At 35.0% G+C, this 25,000-nt stretch overlaps 1 protein-coding gene across 1 annotated transcript in view; it reads right to left on the reverse strand.

Annotated features, from left to right (window-relative positions):
- Nucleotides 1-25,000, reverse strand: part of LOC135205355 (cell adhesion molecule 3-like) — a 269,454-nt gene that overhangs the window by 145,582 nt on the left and 98,872 nt on the right. The window contains exon 2 of the mRNA XM_064235844.1: nucleotides 11,270-11,487. Coding sequence (XP_064091914.1) covers nucleotides 11,270-11,318 — 49 coding nt within the window. The 5' untranslated portion in view covers nucleotides 11,319-11,487. The remainder of the gene's footprint in view (nucleotides 1-11,269; nucleotides 11,488-25,000) is intronic.

Below are 25,000 nucleotides of genomic sequence, written 5' to 3' on the forward strand. Positions count from 1 at the left end.
GTGTGAGGTAGAGCAGGCTCTGTGAGTCTAGCGGTGAGGAAGAGTAGACTCTTTGAGTCTAGTGTGAGGTAGAGCACACTCTGTGAGTCTAGTGTTTGAGGTAGAGCAGACTCTGTGAGTCTAGCGGTGAGGAAGAGTAGACTCTTGTGAGTCTAGTGTGAGGTAGAGCAGACTCTTGTGAGTCTAGTGTGTGAGGTAGAGCAGACTCTGTGAGTCTAGCGGTGAGGAAGAGTAGACTCTATGAGTCTAGTGTGTGAGGTAGAGCAGACTCTGTGAGTCTAGTGTGAGGTAGAGTAGGTCAGAATAAAGCCAGACAACCTAAGAAAGTCTCTGAGAGCCTCTTAAGGTAGGCAGGGCGGGACAGGTAAGAAGAACCAATTTAACTCCCCCCCCCCCCCCCCCCCCCCTCCTCCGTGCTCAGGATCGACTCGCCAGTCGGTCGCAAATCCCATTGAATTACCGGGGGGCGGGGCCGGGTGCCCCCCCACCCCCTAATCCGGGCCCTATTATTGTCGTTTTAAAAAACCCCGGCCGCGAATTTATTAACACTCTGGACGTCGCTAAAAAGAGGCCCCGCAGACTATTACGGCTAATTAAATCACTTACGAATAATTGCCTTGTAATTTGAGAGGGTAGTAGTGTGTTGTGGCCCCGGGAGTGACATATGAGAAGGTTAATCAGACCTTGGACCGAGGTTAGGCGAGGTCAGGTTGGGGGTTTTGGAGGTGGAGGAGTTTGGGGGCGTTGGCGAAGCGGTGGAGACCACGGGGCGTCTGAGAATTGAGGGAGACGGTTGAGAGGTTTTTGAGGGGTTAGTATGAGTGTTGGGGAGGTAGTCCAGGCTATGGAGAGCCTAAGAAATGAGGGAGACCTTCTAATGAAAGAGGGAGATTGTTGGAGGAGGGAGCGTTTGATGTTGGAGACTGGAGCCATATTTGGATGCGAAATTAGTAGGTTGGATCATGGGGTGAGTTTTGAATATTACATATTATATTACTTAGAAACTAAACCCCATATAATATAGATGTCTAATTTAGTGAAATTTTGGAAATTCTTCATTTTTATTCAAACGTAAAAGGACCTTTTTTGTATACATACCTACTTCTAGACATACGATCGACTAACTACTATATATAGATGCCTAATTTATGTCATTTGGACAAGTAATTCCATATTTTTTTGGGGGGTTCTACGTAAGAATTTTAAATTTTGGGGAATGAGGTACCAATCCCCTTTTAAACCTTGGTAGATCACACAATTGTCGAGTAGCTGTCAGGTACATTATTAACCGCTTAGACTAGAGGAACCTTTTGTTTATTTTTTATACAAAATACCACTTCTCAAGTGTACATTTTTTCTCCTCCGTGTACCAAAGGTCCCCTTGCTTTGAAGAGAGAGAGAGAGAGAGAGAGAGAGAGAGAGAGAGAGAGAGAGTATGTCACCAGAAACAAATGGGTCTGCTCAGTTCTTTCATTACTCTCAGTCTTTACTTTTTTTTCCCCACTTTCAGAAGCACTTGAACTAATCTCCTTTGTTCCAACGAGACCTTAGGATTTTTTGGGTGAGAGGCAAAAAGAGAAATAATAATAATAATAATAATAATAATAATAATAATAATAATAATAATAATAATAATAATAATAATAAAATCCTGATAGTAGCACAAGTCTTCAAATGGAGAAAGAAATCCACAGTTATGTAAATGTACATAAAGTTTTAAATTTAAAAATATGTACATTTTCATAACGGTGGATTTGTTTCTCCAACAACAACAACAACAACAACAACAACAACAACAACAACAACAACAACAACAATAACAACAATAAACAACAATAACAACAATAATCAATAATATAATAATAATAATAATAATAATAATAATAATAATAATAATAATAATAATAATAATAATATAATAATTAAGAAACACGTTTATTTTCCTGTTTTCATTTCACAGCAATATTTTTTTTTTAGAAAATAGCTTTAATTCCGAATCATACTTGATCAGTAGACGCTTAACATAATACAAAGAGTCAATTCCTCATTTATGTTCATTCAAAACATTTATATATATTATATATATATATATATATATATATATATATATATATATATATATCTTGGCGATTAAGCAGTTTAATGAATTAAGTTTTGTTTTTAGTTTTAAATTTAGTTGAAAAAAATATTTAGGATTTTCTTGTTGGTCTGTCTGTAGAAGCCATTCGTATATCTGTTTAGTTATTATGTTTTAAATCTTTTCTGTTTCATTTGAAGATCTTTATCATTCATGTTTTCAATTTATTTTCTTTTCTATATCCAATTCAGTGAAGAAATATCTCTTAATGTTATATCTCAATAAATAATTCCTTAGTTTTTTATTTGATCTTTTATTCTGAATTATTAAAACACTCTAGGAAATCATTTAATCAAATTCATTTCAATAGATTATTCCTTATTTTTTTCTTGTATCTTTTATTCTCAATTATTAAAACTCTTGGAAATTATTTAATCAAATTACCTTCAATAGATAATTCCTTATTTTTCTAGTATCTTTTATTCTGAATTATTAAAACACTCGTGGAAATTATTTAATCAAATTAATTTCAATAGATAATTTCCTATTTTTCCTAGTATCTTTTATTCTGAATTATTAAAACACTTGGAAATTATTTAATCAAATTAATTTTTATAAATAATTCATTTTTTTCTTGTACCTTTTGTTCTGAATGATTAAATCTCTCGTGGAAATTATTTAATAAAATTCATTTCAATAGATAATTCCTTATTTTTTCTTGTATCTTTTATTATTATTTAATAAAACTCTCGTGGAAATTATTTAATCAAATTCCTTTCAATAAATAATTCCTTATTTTTTTCTTGTATCTTTTATTCTTAATTATTAAAACACCTGTAAATTATTTAATAGAATTCATTTCAATAAATAATTCCTTATTTTTTCTCGTATCTTTTATTCAGAATTATTAAAACTCTTGGAAATTACTGAATCAAATTCGTTTCACTTTTATTGATGCAATTTGGCTTTCGTGCACTTCTGGTGAAAAATAATACATCAAGTGTATTGCTGGAACCCAATTCTGTATGAGTATGTTTTTCCTGAAACATTTTTATTCTCAGTTATTTTGGAAGAATATTAAACCTACATTCTGTCGCTGTGTGGAGAGAGAGAGAGAGAGAGAGAGAGAGAGAGAGAGAGAGAGAGAGAGAGAGAGAGAGAGAGAGAGAGAGTCTGTATTAATTGTAAGTAAACAAGGTATGCTGGGAACAACGCTCTTATGAGATATGGGAAAGGCTTATGGCGCCCTTTTAAATATATATGCGAGAGTTCCTACCTTATTTGGCTCGCTCTCTCTCCTCTCTCTCTCTCTCTCTCTCTCTCTCTCTCTCCTTCATCCACCCACCCACGACCCGAAATGGCATCTTCAACACCCGCGTCCGTACCGTGGTGGGCGTAGATATATATATATAGTTTTTGTGCGGGCGAATTTCGTGTTTTGGGGGCGGGTGGCGTGTCTGAAGGGAGCTGTTGTTTATATTCCATCTACGGCAGAAGACATCTTTATGGCACCGGAATACGCAGAATGAAGATTGTATAGATCGCGAAGAGCAGGAATTCGTGTTTTTTTTTTCTTTTAGCTTTGTGAGTGTTCCTATTGTTTTTTTTATTTATTTTTTTGGCTGTTTGTTTTCCTGGAGAGAAATGATCAGATATTCAACGACATTCATCTACGTCTACTACGTATCTCTGAATGGGCATCAGTGACTTGTTTTATTTCTTTATTTATTTTTTGTCATGGAAGCTTTTTCTTTTTTGTTTGTTTTGGCATAGGGCGAAGATTATCATTCTCACTGCCAGAGTTTTTATGTCTTCGTCTATTAGATTCTGTCCAGCCCATATACATATATTTATATTTATGTGTTTGTCTGTTGCAAGAAATATTGCAACGCCAAAATGGACTATTCATTTCTACTTTGCCGAAAAAAAACATCCCTTATAAGCTGAAAAACTAAAAGATTGTTAATGTTTGTGTGTGTGTGTGTGTGTGTGTGTGTGTGTGTGTCGGGCCCATAACATATCCACGCTTAGATGTACACAAACGAGCGCTCTCGCACGCGCGTAATACCTGCATAAAACACCCAGTTAAGCCGCTCATTCCCGGACAGAATTTGATAACCTTGTTTGGTATATGTTTCTTTTACGACCCAATTTAAGATCTTTTCTTACAAGAAAACCCCCCAACCCCCCCCCCCCCCCCCCCTCCCGCTCGCTCTCTCTCTCCTCTCTCTCTCTCTCTCTCCCACTCTCTCTCTCTCTCTCCCTGCCCCCTCTTTCCCTCCTAAATTACTCTCTCTCTCTCTCTCTCCTCTCTCTCTCTCATCCTCATCTCTCTCTCTCCCCGCTCTCTCTCCCCGCTCCCCGCTCTTTCCCCTCCTAAATTACTCTCTCTCTCTCTCTCTCTCTCTCTCTCTTATTTACTCGACATAATGGATTACTTTAACGAGTACACACTTATAAGTTATAGCAAGGTGTGTCTGTGCGTCGTTTTGTTGATTGATAGGATATTCCGAGTGTTTGTAAAGCTCTAGTGTGGTGGAGAAAGTGACATTCATGGTGGTAGTTGGGTTGTGTGACTGCGGGGAGAGAGAGAGGGAGAGAGAGAGAGAGAGAGAGAGAGAGAGAGAGAAGGAAGATATTTCCACCTCAAAGCCAAAATACATTCTCATAAAATGAACACATCAAGACACTACCCACTATGGGAAAACCGGGCCCACATAATTTTTTTTCGGCAGGCCTGCTCTGGTTGCGGGTCGGAGGGGGGTGGGGGGGAGGGGGGGAAGAGGAGGGGGAATGGGTTTGGGGTGGGCTTGTGAGAAGTGGAACCACCCCATTTCTGAGGCCGTTTTGGGCACGCAGCTCATCACATATACAAATGCAATTATTTAGATTATTATTATTATCATTTTATTTTACCACAATAGTTCTGGTCCGGTTCTGTTCAGCCTCAATGCTTTGGCTCTGTGCAATTCTGACGTGATTTTTATGCTCTCAAACCAGCAGAGAGAGAGAGAGAGAGAGAGAGAGAGAGAGAGAGAGAGAGAGAGAGAGAGAGAGAGAGAAAATCAAAAAAGCTTTAAAAACTTTTAAACAGCAAAAAATAAGCAAAGAAAAAAATAAGTCAGTAGCCACTCTTGAGTTATTTGAGCAAGAGGAAAGTTTAGCAATTTGGCGGTACACGCACTCTCTCTCTCTCTCTCTCTCTCTCTCTCTCTCTCTCTCTCTCTCTCTCTCTCTCTCTCTGTTGGCATCTTCATTTCCCCACTCCCTGAGTGATGAGTTGGGGTAGGGGGGGGAGTGGAGGAGTCTTGGAGAGGGAGTTGGGTGGATTAGCATATTTGTGGTAGTGTTCAGAAACTCTCAGATAAGGTTTTTATATATATTAATCCCTTTCAGAGGCCGACGGGAGTGTCAACCTGTTCTCAGTGGAGAGGAATTGTACCTGGCTATCATCTCTGATGGTCATGTTTGACCTCCTGACCTTTGAACCCGTCCAAATACTGACCTGGCCCAATGTAAGTAGTCAGTTTTTTAATTCCATGATTTGCACTTGATTGAAAACATGTACAGAAATATTTGTAATAATTTGCAATATTTTTTTTTTTAGGTTTTAATTTTTTCCGGGGGTAGGGGGTATGTTTTAGGGGTGGGGTATCAGGGGTGGACCAATCAGAAATTTACTTCCCTTCCCCCCCCTCCAAATATATATATACTACATTCTGTGGTGTAGTTTCTGCTTCAAACCAATAACCATAATCATGTTTTTGATGTTTGGCGGCTAGGTGTTGCACACACAAAAACGCACACAAACACATGCACAGAACAAACACACACAAACACTTGCATTAACAAATGTACAAACACCACCAATACAAATATGAGCACGCAAAAGCATGCACAAACATACCTGCACATACTCGCAGAAAGGACATATACACAAATATACACACAAACACACACAAACAAATGCACAAACACATGCACAAACACATGCACAAACACACGCACAAACACATGCACAAACACACGCACAAACAGTAACAGTTCCGGGGGGCGAGCCTCAAACGACGCGGAACGCTTTTGCAAGCTTCGTTAAGTCAGGCCTCCGAAATTGGTTACCCCGAATTGAACCGGACAAATAGAATGAAGAGATTAACGCGGGGATTCCAGCGAAAGGATTTTGGGGATTTATCCGTTCATTAATCGAGGCTTTACAGGATTTGTAATCCCTAGTCGTAGGATTGATAGAAAGATGCGAAATCCTTCGGAAAAAAAAATCAACTGGAGGTTTCATTATTTCGGCGTGGCAGTCTACCAGTCGGCGGTGCGTCGATTTCTTTCATGATGACGAAACGTTCAAGTCTTAAGTTCTCAATGAAGATCGTCTTTGGTCAGTTCTTGGAGGGGTGACCACCTGTCGTGAGTTTTGATGGGTCACAATGAAACCAGAAATACAACAGTGTGACCCAGGGTGACCTTATTGGCATTTGAGAATAGTCTCTCTCTCTCTCTCTCTCTCTCTCTCTCTCTCTCTCTCTCTCTCTCTCTCTCTCTCTCTGTTGGTTCCTAATTACTGCTAAAAGCAGCCAAAATACATTTTGTACCACAAAACTGAAATGTATTTTCTTTTCTAGAGTAACGTTCCTAAATAGATTCTAGATAATCTAGACATTTTCCCAGATTATCTTGATATTTTCTCTCGTTATTTTAGGTATTTTCTAGGTAGTCTTAAATATTTTCCAAGCTGTCTAGATGTTCTCCAGATATTCTGTGCATTTTCTTGATTTTATCTAGACATCTAGATTGTCTTATGTTGCTAGATAGTCTAGGGATTTTTGGTAGTCTGTATTTTTTTTATAAAGCCTAGATATTTTCTAGAGTGTTTAGATATTGTTTAGGTAGTCTGGGTATTTCCCGATGGCGTATAATGATCAGTTTTGCATCTTTTATGATGTTGATGGTTTTTTATGTGACATTTTCTTTTTCATTCTTTCAGTTCTTTGCTGTTTTTTTTTATGGTCCAGACCTTTCGTTCGCTGGTTTGGTTTGGTTTTTTAAAGGTTTTATTTACGCATGTTCTAATTCCAACATATTTTTGTCTAAAGAAAAAAAATGTCAGATATTATGCAAAAAAATTTGAAAGTATAACAAAACATTGTACATAATTATATAGTGAAACTGCCCATCTCATTTCTTCACTCAGCACGAGTTCGAATCTCTGTAGGGTATAAAAAAAATCCTTTATTTGACATCCTATCAGGATTTTCGTAGGATTACTGCCTGGGAAAATAAAATGGAAGTTAATTCTCAGCTTATGATAACATAAAATGGTCGTTGCTTGTTAATTCTATATTTGATCAAGTGATACGGCGCCATACTAATATGAAATTTATGTTGAAAATCAATTTACCTCGATCATTTACCTCTATAAATAGAATTTATAGTTTTGTTATAGTATACTGGTGCTCATTATTGACGACGCGTTCATTTATGTCAAGTAAAACGTGGATTTAATCATGACAGGTTTCATATCAGGCTACAGTCCTTTCTCGTCTGATTTCGAAGCCATTTAAACCTGATATGAGGTTGTTAACCCGGTAAAATCGTTCCCTATCAAACTATGTATTGTTATTAACACTTCTCCTCATTAAAAAGTGAATATTGTAAGGGGAAATGACACTTAATTAACTGTAGTTTAATGTCATTTTTATTTTGTGTCCTATTTATTTGGACGGCGATTGTCGCGCCCCTGGTGGCCGGTAGGGGAATTAGATGGTGTCAGCTGTTTCATTTAAACATTGGGTTGTTTACCTCATAATTTATGACAAAGAAGTTCGTGAAAATTGGTGGCAATGTGACCAAGAGAAATTCTCTCTCTCTCAATGGGTTCCAATACTTGGCTTTATGCCAAAATCACATATTCATCTTTCTCTCTCTCTCTCTCTCTCTCTCTCTCTCTCTCCACACATATTTATATATGTATGTATACACACACACACACTTTATAAATACATACACACACATATATATATATATATATATATATTATATATATATATATATATATATATGAGCGAGAGAGAGAGAGAGAGAGAGAGAGAGAGAGAGAGAGAGAGATTAGGTCATTATTTCAACACAGACCACAATATTTTCTGCCTCTTTGAAAAACGAAACCAAATTAGCCAATAAACATCAAGAAACACCAAGAAACACATAAACAATGAGGGAGGTACATGTATCTGAATAGGTGGGTTGACTGGTGTTACAGGGCTTCCTGAGTTTTGTATGAGGCATTCTGCTCTGAAGCTCAATGGGAGTATGGACTTGAATAATACCTGTAGATTAAACGTTCCATTAAGTGCCCTTTCAACTTTCCTACCAAGCTGTGGGTTTCTATTTTTACTTCTCTGTTCCCTTATCCTATAGTTTCTCTATGATTCTAACCTAGGGTACAAAAAGAGACTTGAATTAGATGTAGATCAGGTCTCTACATCTAAATGAATTGCATGCAAATGAATTTGACTGGGTTACATCATAATATTTTTCTGGTAAATAATTTTATGTTTACCATTGAATTAGCTGAGAGGGTTTCTTTGTTATTCTCGGGAAAACGTCTTGGTATTATTATTATTATTATTATTATTATTATTATTATTATTATTATTATTATTATTATTATTATTATTATTATTATTATTATTATTATTCAGTGCTATACATATGATATCGTTTACTGTATTATATTTTATCGTTTTATATTAATAATAGAGTTGAAAGTTAGGTCGATGCTGAATAATAATAATAATAATAATAATAATAATAATAATAATAATAATAATAATAATAATAATAATAATAATAATAATAATAATAGTAATAATAATAATATATTTTCCCAATCTTTAGAAACAAAGGCTGTGCTCACCTCACAATCGCCATTACCAATCTTAATGGCGACCAGTTGTTGCACTTATTGACAAAACCTAGCTGTGTAAATAGCTCCCTCGGTGTCTGCAGTAATATATATATATAATTCACAGGAGCGTAATATTATTTTAGATTTGTTGCCCAAACATGAAAGTTTGATTAAGTTCTGTGGCCGTGAGGTGGTCACCTACTTGTTACTTGCTCTTTTGCTGGTTTAATTTTTGAATGAATTGGTTCAATTCAAGGCTTTGTAGAAAGGTGTATTAAGGGCCAAGGTAGGTCCACCTGGTTTAAAGGTATCTTGACAGTGTGTGTGGAAAGCTGGGAGAGTTTGCAAAGGGGTGTTTTAAGGGCCAATTTGGGCCCAGTTAGTTTTATTTTAGGGAGGTGGTGTAAATTTGTTTAGAGGTATGTTAAAGATATTCAGATTGCTCTCAGATCTAGTAGAAGGGTGTGCTAAGGGCCAAGATTGTCTAGGTGTTTTCCTTTTTTTTTTTTTTTTTTTTTTTTTTTTTTTTTACAGATATCGTGAGTAAATTTGTCTAGGTGTTTTCCTTTTTTTTTTCTTTTTACAGATATCGTAAGTAAATTTGTCTAGGTGTTTTTCCTTTTTTTTTTTTTTTTTTTTTTTACAGATATCGTGAGTAAATTTGTCTAGGTGTTTTCCTTTTTTTTTTTTTTTTTTTTTTGGGGGTTTTTTTTTTTTTTTTTTTTTTTTTGCAGATATCGTGAGTAAATTTGTTTAAAGGTAAGCTAACAATGTTTAGATTGCTGTCAGATTGAGGAGTGTACCGAGGGCCAAGGGATGTCCAGGTATATAGTTTTGGAGGAAGGTGGAGCTGGGGTTATATTTATTTGATGGAAAGTTATGGAGAAAAGGGTAGAATCATTCCCAATAAAATGTTGGTTGAATTCAAATTGGTTCTGGGTGCGAATTATCTCCGTGTGTTCCGTTTATTTATAACATGAAAATTATGTCTGGGATATCCATTCATCCTCCTAATCTATTTCTGTTAGGGTAGTGGATAGGCTATAATAGTGGTGCATCCCAAAATTTTGTGTATGGATATCATGGAAATTTTGTAGATGGCCTCATTTGATATTGATATGAGCAAGTTTTCTTATTTTACTTCATTCTTTGGATGCTTGACGTGTGGCTAAAAGTTGTATAAAAATGTTTTAGACGGGTCTACATCAACTTACATCTGGGTGAGGTAAGATGTCATTAAAGATGTGTGTAGATTTTGAGTTATTCCCAGGCAAGGCAGCCAGCATTTGATATATTTTCCTAATTATATTTTAAATTGACGAGATCTCTCGGATTTTATCATCAAATTAGTTGGAAAACAGAGTAGACTGTTTGGAGATGCTTCCAGATGAAGATGTTTGGCGTCTTTGTGTTAGTTGCATTAGCCAAACATTCATCAAAATATGTTCGTGGAATATTGCAGAAGGATCACATACGAACAAAAATTATTCTAATTTTTCACAAGTATATCTCCTTTCATCATTCGTCATTTTATTTTTATTCACAAATAGAATTACGCTACCTGAGTGCTTTGAAATTGAAATATTTCAGTTCCAAAATATATTTTCGTCGCATTATTATTGTGAACGAGATCATTTTGATAAACACTGAATGTTTTTGGTAATTTTTTTTACAAGAATAAATTTTACACGTGTTCATCAAATGCACATTTTCCTGAATTATATAACCATATATTTTATGCTTTCTGATTTGCCATGCGAGTAATATTTTTCGATATTAAGTTCTTTACAGTGGTAATGTGACAATTGATGTCATAACTTGATACGTAATATTTCAGGTAGACTTAGAAGTGTATATTTACATTGTATAGATGGCCTCGCTCTCAATTTTAATTTCAGAGAAATATGAGGTAGCAAATGGTCTAAATTTTATACAGTTTCAGAGATGATTATTAATACCTAAACACATTCATTCTTGTATGTTTAGATACATGTCTTAATATGCATTTTGAATGTTTTATGTGAATGAAAAATATGTAGCTTACATGTTTTTTTTCTGCTATTTATTAATTTAATCTTAGAGCATAGCAGTGAATGACTAAAGTACACAGGAACCCCATTAGAAATAGATCACATGCTCACGTCAGTACCAAACCCTTCGAAAGCAGTAATTATTCATAGAATGATCCCCACAAAAAATGTATAGACAGATTGGCCAAAACTGCATTGAGGAATTCAATCAACTATTGAGAGATTCCAAAGCAAGTGTTTACTCACCAGAGACCACCAGTACACCCAGGAGAGAGATTCGGTACCGACGAGGCATGGCGATGACGTAATATCCACGTGTAATACTGATCACAATTTTTATTTATATTTATTTTTTATTTTCGACACCAACACCTCACATCAGTGACACTTTTTTTTTTCTATTTTCACGGCTTCACTTTTATTTGTTTTCTTGTTTTTCACCGGTCTTGAACTAGACTAGGGGTCTGGAAAGAGAGAAAGATTATTATTATTATTATTATTATTATTGAAAAAGAAACTCACCAAATCACTGTGTATAACGTGTTTACTTATAAGTATTTACATTTTATTTTATATATAAGAAAACGGACAATGTATATAAAACTTTATATAAATCAGGAATGTCCTTTTTTTATACACACACACACACACACAAAAATATATATATTATATATATATATATATATATATATATATATATATATATATATATATATATATATATATATATATATATATATATTAATATAATATGAACGATGACTCATAGTGAATTACAGGCTCACGAAATGTTTCCTTTTTGAGAGAGAGAGAGGAGAGAGAGAGAGAAGAGAGAACATAACTTTACCTCTGCCTATACGTACCCCTCCCTTTCTCCTCTCTCTCTTTCTTCTGCTCTTACCCTTCCCCCACCCCTATCCCCCATCTCTTTTACCGGGGGGTGGGGGAAGAGGGCGGGGTTTGGGAGGGGGCGGGGGGGGTAGGTAAATGGATTGTGAGCATTACTGGTCACTTAAACATTTATATGGAGCGCTGTGTTGCAGCCGATGGGCCAGTGCTGAATCTTTAGTGATGGGCTTGATGGGGTTAGCGAATTATTCACCGCTGGGCAGAGAGGGTCTGTTTGTCCTTGTTTGCAAAACTGTATTGTCTCTTTTTTTGGGGGGGAGGGGGTGGATTTCGGTCTGTTTAGTTTGTTGCGCGTTTGTTTGTGTGTTTGTTTATGGTTCTATGAATGTATTTCTATGGCTCTGGTATGTTTGTTGCTGAGAGCCTGTTTGTCCTTGTTTGTAAAACATTATCTCTTTTTGGGGGGATTTTTGGTCTGCTTGGTTTGTTACACGTGTTTGTTTGTGTGGTTGTTTATAGGTATATGAATGTATCTCTATGGTACTGGTCGGTTTGATCCGTTTGTTGCTGAGAGCTGTTTGTGTTTGCTGAGAGCTGTTTGTGAGATGTTTGGTCTGCTTGGTTTGTTGAATGTTTGTTTATGTTTGTTTGTTTACGGTTGTATGAATGTATTTCGATTTTTTGGGGGTTTGTTTCGTGTGCGTTTGTTGCTGGAAGCTTGTTTGAGTGATTATAAAACTGCTTGTCTTCTTAGGATCTTTATTTGTTTGTGTTTGTTGCAGGTTCGTGCATGTTTATAGTTTATTTAAAGCATTTCGATGGTTTGGTACGAATATTGCATAGTTGTAGGACTGTTTGTTGCTGAGAGCGTGTTTGTGTGTGTGTGTGAATTTATTTCAATGGTTTGTTTTAAAAATTGTGTCTTTTTGAGAGTGTCTGGTCTGTGTTGTCACTAAAAGCTTGTATGTGTTTTTGAAAATGTTTGTCTTTTTGTGTATTTGTTTGTTGTCACTTTTGTGTGCGTTTGTGGTCGTACGAATATATTTCAATGGTTATTTTCAAGATTGAGTCGTTTTGGGTGGGTCTGGTTTGTGTTCATCAATGGTTTGTGTATATTTTTGAAAGCAATGAGTTATTATTTTTTTTATGTGTGACTCCCAGGTGATGGTGATACCTATTTGCATTTGGGTCAACTTGTGGGCTGGGTGGGTAGATTGGGATCGAACCTTTGGCCTTGGAGTTGAGATTAATGCAGTTTTGTTAGTTCTGGAAGCTTTATATATTTATATTATATATATATATATATATATATATATAGATATATATATATATATATGGATGTATTATTATATATAAGGATGATACGAATATATATATATATATACCAAGGATATAATATATCATATAATATATGATATAAAATATTAATATATATATATATATATAAATTATAACGTAGATACCCAATTAATAGGATATACATTTACATTAATATACCCATAGGTTATATATTAGGATATAATAATTTACTCTCTTTTGCTCTGAATTTTTTTTTTTTATATTTTGTTTTATTTTCAGTTTTATTTTCTATTAAACCTAAACTTAAACCATCTGAATATACCTCAGAGAGAGAGAGAGAGAGAGAGAGAGCAAAGTTTCAACCTCGCAAAATCACATAATTTCCGAAATCTTAGCCCGGAGCTCCACATTAACTCCGAAAACCAGTACTACTACGTAGCAAGGCAAACCCTTCCAGAGTCTGTGTAATGGAACTTTTCCATCACCACGAGACAATAATTGTTACTCATTAAGGGCGTTTATCTCTGATTAATCACCTGATGTATCATAAGGTGCAATTAACCCTCATTAACCCTCGTGATCAGACGGTGACGTCACTCCGTGACGTCAGCGATTGGCCAATCAGCGCTCGAGGATCCGTGATCAAGGCGTTCCTATTAGCCAATAGGTAAACAGAATTTATGATATGAGGTGTTTTGAGGTAAACGCTGGTTTTCCTCGAGGAACTAGATTTAGAAGTTGCGAGATTTTTTTTTTATAATAGAATGGTACTATATTAAGAGTTTCTTGACAAAGAGATGGATATTTAGAATTTATTGAGTGGAGTTTGTTGTTAAAAGTGTTATATATCATTCAAGCGATATCGCGTTTTATATTAAAAAATGAAACCATTTTTAGTTTGTTATATCGGTTAACTTTCAATCTAATACCATTATCAAACCGTTCATTGATGGGCACAGAATAAAAATATTAAATCGTGCTGTATAATTTTGTTCATTATAAAATGAAACGGTTAGATACCAGTAAATATTGCTGCTCGTAATATTTAGCGCGATTATTAATCAAAGTATTGTAAATAATTATAATATTGCGTGAAAGTTGAATATAGGGCGATTTGTATTGAATATTAATGTTTGAATTTGATACCGAGACCAATAATTAAATCTTACAGTGTAATGTTAATATTCGTGTTTAATGTTTGCATGAAAACACATAGAGAAATTCCGTGAGTTAGTATGTGAATATATCGGAATGGAATATCTAATACAACTTATGATACAAGTGAACTTCCAGACATTGGTTTACATTGTATTTATTATTTTTTTTAACTACACTACTTCAAATCAAGCTATATCTTCAGTATATGTTTGAGTGATTTATATACTTGCGTATGATTTTTACTTGAGGAGTAAGATTACAAACTACTATGTTGTTGTTATTGTCGTTCATGTATGAGGGGGGTGGGGGGTAGGAGAGCCATATTGAAAACCCTAAAAAGACCTGAAATATGTATTTTGTGTTGAGTTAAAAATGCAGGAATTTTAGGATAAGATATTTATGATTTATTCATTAGAATTAAAATGTAAAAACAACATGAATGTTAAACAGTACAGAAAAACAATTTCATATATGATGTAGCACATTTATTTCAATTTTCGTTGGTGAAACAACGCTCTATTTGACCGTAGATTTTAGCAGGCGCGTCGAGCAAGCTGGAGATCGGATAACGCCTTGTTACAATTGTTTTGTTATATTTCTCTATTCTCCTTCCTCAAGCACCTACAATATTCTTTCATTTATTCTGGACTGTCACACAATTCAACTTTTTCTTTTAGCGAAGTTAATGTGTTGTCACTGGGCGTTACAACTTAGAGAAAGTAGAGGAGAACTTTGTGTCATCTCTTGGGTACATCATGATCTGCAAGGGAAATGGATTAAGTTGAGAGAGAGAGAGAGAGAGAGAGAGAGAGAGAGAGAGAGATTCACATTTGTATGTTGTTTGCTTTAAATGTTAATGGCGAGATAGTGGTGTGTTTGTGTCCGTGCGTATAAAAGAGAGAGAGAGGGTTTACATGTACAACAAAATGTTCAGCGTGTTGAAATGCTGTAAACAGCTGTGAACTTATATGTGTCTGTACATGAGAGAGAGAGAGAGAGCGAGAGAGAGAGAGAGACTAACACATAAGTACCTGAACGTGTGAACCCGCGGGTCATAAAAATGAGGACTTGTAATTTTCGATCCCAGTATCTCTGTATATCAAAACCCATAACTTACAGTATAGGATAAAGCTGTCAGTAGCAGAGGACATTAACTAGATTAATTGGGTCAGGGTATCTAGTTTTGCAGCAATTTCTCTTTTTAATTAAAGCAGGTTCATATTCATGGGTCTCTCTCTCTCTCTCTCCTCGTCTCTCTCTCTCTCTCTCTCTCTCTCTCTCCTCTCTCTCTCTCTCTCTCCTCTCTCTCTCTCTCTCTCTAGTCAATTGTTTCATAAAGTAAATTCAGGTTGCGGAATGTAGGTTTAGGAATCTGTAGTTCAGATGGATGACTGTTCTTTGGGTCAGAAGTATAGCCACATTTTCCTAAATTGTTCAGGTAGTGAGAAATAGATGTACAAATTCCTATATACATTTTTTTTCTTTCTACAATCCTTATATGTATAAAATCCTGATTGAAAGAAGTTGAAAAACCTATTGAAATTTGATGAATAACGTGAAAGTCCTCCAGATTAATAAAAAAACATAGTATATATATATGATATATATATATATATATATATATATATATATATATATATATATATATATATATATATGTTTTAACTGTTGCGCAACTTACGGGTAAAGCAACCCATATTTTTTTACCTAAATCCTATGACTAATAATAATAATAATAATAATTGGCAAGTGGTGAAACATGGGTTTCGTATTCCGTAGAGTGTTTACAGATGCTACTAATTTCACATGGTTTTTAATTTTAGATAGTTAAATATGGCGTTGGCGGCCCTTAGAGTTGTGTAAACCTTCAGGTTTTGTGAAAAAAAAAAATATACAGATAGTGAAACGTGTGTTATAACCCCGTATATTTTCATCATGCCACCGCTTTATTGACACGATATTAATATAGAAACGTAGTTTGCAAGAACCCGTAGAGATAGGTACCACCGGCCGTATCAATTATTGCAGTCTACTTAATCAAAGGACGCAGTTGAGTATCGCATATTTGTGGGTTAATAAACAATTCTAATAATTTCCCGGCCATTGAGGACACCGGTCCAATTGGAAACCTATTGATATATTGCAGCGCTAAATGAAAACTTGATCTCTTAACGCCGGCGTTAATACGCGCCGTGAATTACAAAAAAAAATTATTGGTCGGTGTCGAAATTGAATGCGTGGTGCCGTTGCTGTTTATTGAATATGAGTGATACAGCCGTGTGCGCTGTTTTCCGCTTTTGTGAAGCGTTTTATTTAGGGGGGGGGGGGGGGGGGGGGGGGGGGGGGGGGCGGGTGTGTGAGAAATTAACCGAAAATTGCTCAAATGATTAAAATTTATTTCTGAATTTCTCGAAAGCTTGTAGGTATGGCCTGAAGTTATTCTTATTTATTGAAGCATAGGTTATTATTATTATTATTATTATTATTATTATTATTGGTATTATTATTATTATTATTATTATTATTATTATTGATTATTATTATTATTATTATTATTATTCTTAAACTGTGTAGTGGTTACAGCAAATCCATTTGTACTTTTTGAAAACTATTATTATTATTATTATTAATTATTATTATTATTATTATTATTATTATTATTATTATTATTATTATTATTATTATTATTAATTATTATTATTATTATTATTATTATAACATTCCTGATTTTTAAGCTCACACATTTCCTAATTATAAGACAAATTAAAACTTTTGAAAAAATCATATGTAATATGTATGCAAAAGTGTGTCCTAATCAGAAAAAAGTATGCAGTAGTTGAACAAAGTGAAAGAAACTTCTTAAAAGCCGTCCATTCGATTATAATTTCACATGAATAAAACATCAGCCCATTCATTGGATACATTAATGTTAATATTTGCATAAATAGCATCCAGATGTTTATGTTTTGTTAAAGTGTGTGGTATTATACATTGGTCGAGTCTTAGGAACCACATTACTCATTAGACACTTATGAGATTTCTTAATCAGCATTCAGTATATGTTATTTTCAATACTTGTGTTAAACCAAACAAAAACTTCTTTCAGTTTTCTTCTGAAGATTGAAAAGCCGAGCTTTGACATTAATAGAAGCTAAGATTGACCCTGCTGACCTGGAGATTAGGTTTCCTGCCCAACAGATTTTTGGTGACCACACCCTTACCACAAGGGTTAATCCATTGACCATCAGCTCAGGATATCAGAGCGACAAGAGGGGATTGGCCAACTCTCAAGGAAACCAGAACAGCCATCACATAAATGACAGCTCAACGAGAAGAAGTTCCAGAAGACTGCTGGGCCTTGACCCACGCTAACATCTCTTGAAAATGGGCAACAGATAGGGCCTGAAAGTACTCGAGTGTGTAGACAAAATGATTTTGTGGGTTTCTTTTTCAATACTTGTATTGTTAAGTATAACTTTGTTGAACCAGACCACTCAGCTGATTAACATCTCTCCTAGGGCTGGCCCGAAGGATTAGATTTGTATTACGTGGCTAGGCACCAACTGGTTGCTTAGCAACGGGACCTACAGCTTATTGTGGGATCCGATCCACATTATATGGTGAAATTAATATCTAATCGCTAGAAATAAATTCCTCTGGTTCCGCATCGGCGGCAACGGGGAGCGAACTCGGGCTACCAGATTGATGACAATAAGTGAATGGGGCTAAGAGCTCTTTTTATTTGAATCTGTTAAGTATTTATTGGTATTTAGATAATTTAAATTGGTTTTATTATGCAGATTCTTTTTTTGCAAATTTATCTAATTTTTTCTGGTCTTGCAAATATATTTGGTTTTTACAAAAGCGAAAATTATTTCAGTAGAATAAAAATTTGTTAAGTAAAAAATAATAATGATGTAAAAATAAAACATTAAAAATTAATGAATAAAAGTAATAAACTTGTAAGTAGAAAAAATAAAATGAAAAACTAAAAAAAGATGAAAAATTAGGGAAATTATATTAGAAATAAATCGATTATGTGATTAATAATAATAATAATAATAATAATAATAATAATAATAATAATAATAATAATAATAATAATAATGATGATGATAAAAAGAATTGAGTGCAGTTTCCCTGGCACCTAGTTAAACATTTTTTAATATTACTACCCTAGTGATCTCCCTAATGATCAAACCACCTGCAAAATATTCCCATACACTCGAGCCTTAAGAAACCATTAGGAAAAAAAATACCCTCATGAATGACAATTTCTGAATATGCAAATGATCACTGTACTTACAACTCCCGCCCGCCCCCCCCCCCCCCCCCCCCCCCCCCCCCACACTCTTCCGTCATGAGTGAAAGTTTGGCATTTGGCGCCAAGTTGCCCCATCAGGAGGTACATGGTAGTTAATGTATACTCGTTTGAGTAGGGAAAATTTAAAATAAATTCTTATGCATGGAATGTTATATCAGTAGACCACGCTCGTCTTCTTCAAGGGATCCTGCAGGGGGCCCGCTGGGTTGTTCCTCATCACCAGGCTGCTTGTCTTCTTCGTTTTATAATATATTATTAAATTAATGGTCTTGTCCTGATTGGTGGGGGTGACGTTCCTCTTTATGATGGTCGTGAGGACTTGCTCGTCCTCCTTATACCTTCGGTGAAAATGCCCTTTGTAAAAAAGCTTGATGGGCTCTGGGAGGTCGGGGCGGGGTTCCTGAAGGTACCAATCTTCAACTTTCTTTGCTATCACAGCATCAACGGCGCGATTAGTGCGTCCGTTGTTGACGAGGACCTGGGCCGTTCGTTCCAGTTCGCTATGTGTGTCGCTCCAGGAAGAGCAGTGCGAGAGGGCCCTCCTGACGAAGGCGCTGATGGTGGAGTGCTTATACCTCTCAGGGCACTCGCTCTCTCGGTTCATACACATACCCAGGTTCGTCGGCTTCGTGTATATGTTCGTGCGGAATCGGGTGTCTTGCTGTTCGAGAAGGACGTCGAGGAAGGGGAGGCGGCGGTCTTGGCAGTGTTCTGTGGCAAAGGAAAGGCAGCTGTGATCAGGAAATGCACGTCGCAGCTGCTCTATCTCTTCCTGGGAGTCGGCGCTGACGAAGGTGTCATCGATGTAGTGCACATACATCCTTGGTTTGCTGGAATTCTGGAAGACCCTCTCTTCGACGGTGCCGATGTAAAAATTGGCGAATAGGACTCCAAGAGAAGAACCCATCCCCACCCCGTCGACGTGCATTTCATGATCACAGCTGCCTTTCCTTTACCATAAAACACTGCCAAGACCGCCGCCTCCCCTTCCTGCGGGCCCCCTGCAGGATCCCTTGAAGAAGACGAGCGTGGTCTACTGATACAAGTGCCCGTCCGAGGATGCCTTGGCAAATACATTGGCATGACCACCATGCGATTCTCCAAGAGAATCTCCTACCACGCCCAAGAGGCAGCCATTTATAATCACTCAAGGACTGCACATAACGTAAGAATAAAAAGGAGCGATATTGTACCTAATATAGAAATAATTGACCAAACGCCAGAAGGGCTCGACCAATGAGAACGCAGCTCTAGGATTCGAGCCGCTATAAATATCGGCATGCAGACACCATCTCTTCACTTCTACTGCTAACCAGCCAAGAAGATGACCTACGAGAAGGTTGAAACGTCGCGATAAGCCAGAGCTATACCAGCAGTAATACCAGCTGAATACCAGAGACGACCCCGGCCTGACATTGACCTCTCTTACGGAATGATACCAACACCGACGACGACCCCTGCTTGATCTGAACCAGAGGAACGCCTTCCCATATACCAGCATTCTGATAATACCAGTATACTGGATAATACCTTCATTGATGAATAAAAGCCTGTCTGAATAAAGACCACTTTCAGCATTATCCCTAATATGATATTGGACAATTATTGCGAAGTATCGCTGAGCCGGAAAAGCGAGTAATAAGAAAAATAGAAAAGATAATATATAAGATTAATTCGCTGATTTCTGCCATTTTATTCAACAAAATTTGTTTAAAAGAGGGTCTTCTTCCAAAAAAAAAATAATGATTATAATAATAATAATAATAACTAATAATAATAATCAATTAATTGATTAATAATCTTATTATTATTATTATCATTATTATTATTCAAATTATTCAAATGTCCATTTATATATATATATATATATTTATATAATAATAGTTAATTAGATATATATTATATATAGTATATATATAATTTTATATATGTAATTATGTATATATTTTATAATAAATTATATATAGTATATATATATCAAATGATATATATTACATATATTTAAAATATATATATAGAATATATATACATATACATATATTTGGTGTATTCGTTTTTTTGATAATAATAAATAATAATTAATAATAATACCATCAAAGATGGACAATAGCCTGAGAGAGAGAGAAGAGAGAGAAGAGGAGAGACAGAGCGAAGTCGAGAGAGAGAGAGAGAGGTAAACAAGTAGTCAAATTCAATTCTTTTCCATCGCACGAGATGGTCGACGCAATAAAAATAAAAAAAGAGAAAGCTATAGTTTTTTTCATTTCATCCTTCTTACCTGATAAACATCTAGGGTGTGATTGAGTTTCCATCAGCTGATTATGAAGACCTAGAGAGAGAGAGAGAGAGAGAGAGAGAGAGATTCATCAGCTTCTTAGGTTCCAATAATACGCGGCTCGTAGACTCCCCAGTGTGCCACCATTAGATTCGGGTTAAGATAAAACTCTGGGAAGTCTCGTGCTTTCGTTTTGCCTTAGCAATCAGGTGATTGCCAGGAAGCTCCTTAGATGGTATGTAGGTGGTTTATATATAATATATGAATATGTAACTATATGTAATATATATTTATGGATAATATATATATAATATTTATTATATATATATATATATATATATATATATAATATATATATATGTATATGTAATATGTATAACTGAATCACGAAAGTTAGGAACGTGATAAATCCATAAATAAAGATATATGCCACGAAGGAAAAATAAACGAAGGAGTATCTGCGAGACCTTTCGACGTTAAACATCCTTTACTAATCGAGGACGTAACGTCGAAAGGTCTCGCAGAAACTCCTTCGTTTGTTTTTTCCTTCGTGGCATATATCTTTATATATATATATATATATATATATATTATATATATATATATATATATATATATATATATATATATTGGGTTAATTGATTTAAATTCTTGTTGTTTTAATAAACTAAACGCGTCAATAACTACACTTTTTTGGCGACTGGAGCCTATCAGAGTTGATTGAAATAGTATTCATACTTAAGAGTTCAATGCGCAAATGATTATTGTGTACGTTTGTTAATGTAAATTGCAGTAGTTACAAAAAAAAAAAAAGATTAAAATTTATCCTGATAAACGCGACGGAAAATTTACTCATTCGTTTCCTGTTGGATTTCACGGATTCTAGTAAAAAAAAAAACTTTAAAAAAAGTAAAAAAAAAAAAAAAAAAAAAAAAAAAAAAAAGAACGATAAGTTCAAAGGTTGTTGCGTCATTGTAGAAAAATGAAGGTTTGCTGGAGTGTATTGTATTACTACCAGAGAAACGTAAAAAGCGAAAGGAATCCGGATATTAGCTGGAAGTAACGAACGTGAAATGGAAGAAAGCTGAAGCTCTCGAGGCAGAGTGACACTCGAGATGTTGTGTGGGGAAAAGATAGCGGACGTTTTGGAAAAGCTTCGTACGAAAGACTAAAAGATTTATAAATGTTTCTTAAACACTGATTATATTCATAATTCCTCCATTTTTCTTCGTTTTAACTCTGAGATTGATAAAAACAAAGTAAAAAGTGAGGCAGTCACGTCCCATAAAACTCTCAGCCGCGGCCCAAGAAACTCATCCACTGGTGGTGGCCTATGTTAGTACCTACAACGCTGCCAGAAGTACGATTATAACTGAATATAACCTTAAATAAAATGAAAACTGCTGAGGTTAGAGAGCTGTAATTTGGTATGTGTGATGATTAGATGGTGGATGACCAACATATCAATTTGCAGCCCTCTAGCCTCAGTAGTTCTTAACGAATAAGGAAGGACACAAATCTAAAATACTTCCCTTTCCACTGAATCGGCGCTTGTCACCCGGCAGGCCACCTTCTCTCTAATTCCCAAAGTGGATATGTGCTCGTGATTGCATGATTCAGCCACGCTCTCTCTCTCTCTCTTTCCTCTTCCAAGCTTTGGAATGTTTTTCTTGCGTCGGTTTTCCCTGATTCCTATCAACATTACTTTTTGGATAGTACCTAGTTATCTAGTAGAGTTATAACATCTGCTGTTGTTATTTTGTTGTTATTTTTATGAAATATCCAAGTATAATATTTAAGAACAATAATATTTCCTATGTTTTGTCTTTATTATTAAATTAATATTCTTCATAGATTTTATCAGGTATTCTTTAATACATTCCATTCTATAACCCCATCTCGTCTATCCACAAACCATTACGATCTTTTATAAAAAAAAGCCCACAACATTACAACATTTCCTATTCTTCTTCTTCTTGTTTTTCGTCTTGCCATATTTAGTGGGACGGGGGGCTGGTCTCCTATTGGCCCCCGGGCCAATCTGTTCTGGTTTCGGCGAAATCGCTCCCCGACCCGTAAACGCCTTGGCCAGGCATCGATAAAGATAGACGCCCTCCCGTTAATACCTTATTTACATAGAACCATATGTTATCATTATCATAATATCCGCTCGGTGGATAGAGAGAGAGAGAGAGAGAGAGAGAGAGAAGAATGAGCTACTTAAACAGAGAAAAGAGGGAGAACGAGAGAGAGATTATGGAATGATGAGCTATTGAAACTATATATATATATATATATATATATATATAGACATATATATATATATATATATTATATATGTTATATATATAGAGATATATATATATATATAATATATATATAGATATAAAGAGGAGAGAGAGAGAGACGAGAGAGAGAGAAGAGAGAGAGAGAGAGAGAGAGAGAGAGAGAGAAGAGAGAGAGAGAGAGAGAATTACGAAAATGAACAGTGAATGATATACATATATATATATATATATATATATATTATATATATATATAAATATATATATTATTTACTTTGAAGGAATGTTTTAGCCAACTCATTACTCAGACTGTAATCGTCAAATGTGTTTCAGGAACACACTGACCATAAAGAGAATTAGATGATTGCTGTCAAATGTATAAAGTGTTCCCTGAATTGTGGCAGAGTCTACGATTTCTGCTGTGTTGTGCTGTTTTTACATAGCAGAATGCTGTTCATGCTGATAAAGTGCTGTTATAGTTGAGTATAGTTAGTGTTTGTGTATATGTATATATATATATATATATATATATATATATATATATATATATATATATATATATATATGTGGGTATGATTAGAATGATATAATAACAAGATATGAAATTATATAAAACAACAAATATAAAAATAGTTTTATCGTCAAAACTCCAGAGTCTTCAACGCTTGAAATATAAAATCATGATAATATACGGGACTTACTTGCGACCCAAAATCATTGTAACCCATTAATAATTCAAGAGTTGAATTACCCGCACTCACAAATAAATAAGTAAAAAAAAAAGAAAGGAAATAACACTCCATAACGTAACTCGATGCCATTCGTGATAACTAAAACCATAACAATAACTATTATAACAATTACAAAATGTCGACCTGGAATGGCATAAGTAATAACGCTACTGTAATGGAGCCCATAACACGCGCCGTTATTAATAGAAAAAGATAACGCAGCGAGAGAAAGTTTCGTACTTCGTAAAGTATGACGGAAGGGTTTCAAATCCTTTTTGGGATGGGGTTGCGACCCTAGCACCCATGCTAATGTAAAAAATAGGATTGACCCAAAATTATCTTTGAGAATTGCCTCGGTGGATTTAAGATTGTAGTGATGTGTGAATTATTTAGTTTTTTAGTTTTCTATGAAGCCAAGCTTGGTTGAAACCATATATATATATATATATATATATATATATATATATATATATATATATATATATAAATATACTATATATATATATATAGATATATATATATATATATTTATATATATATATTACATTTACATGGGTTTTTTATTTTGGTTACAAATTTACAGGTTACGGGCACTAATTCTCTCTCTCTCTCTCGTCTCTCTCTCTCTCTCCTCTCTCTCTCTCTCTCTCTCTCTCTCTCTCTCTCTCTCTTCAAACTTCATTTCTCGGGAAAAGGTTCCTGCGGAATCATTATAACTTGACCACAACTGATTAGTCTCTTGTCTCTAAGAACTTGTAAAGCTCAGGTGAATCCTTAATTACCCCAGTGAGCCTTCCAGGTGTACAGGTGTACCACAGGGTTAGTTTTGTCTGGGGGCTCCTACATAAGATGGTTTTTTTTTGGCTACTTTGAAAGTGGTTCTGGTTTAATGAGTAGGTTTATTCATGAGAACTCTTTGAATTTTTTTTCATTGGTGTTTTAATTTTATTGTGTTCTTGTATTATTTATAGATTGATTTATATATAGTTTATTTATACTTGTCACTTTATTTTTAATTACTAAGATATATATATATTATATATATATATATATATA

The sequence above is a fragment of the Macrobrachium nipponense genome, chromosome 49 (genome assembly GCF_015104395.2).
Source record: "Macrobrachium nipponense isolate FS-2020 chromosome 49, ASM1510439v2, whole genome shotgun sequence".
NCBI lineage: Eukaryota > Metazoa > Arthropoda > Malacostraca > Decapoda > Palaemonidae > Macrobrachium > Macrobrachium nipponense.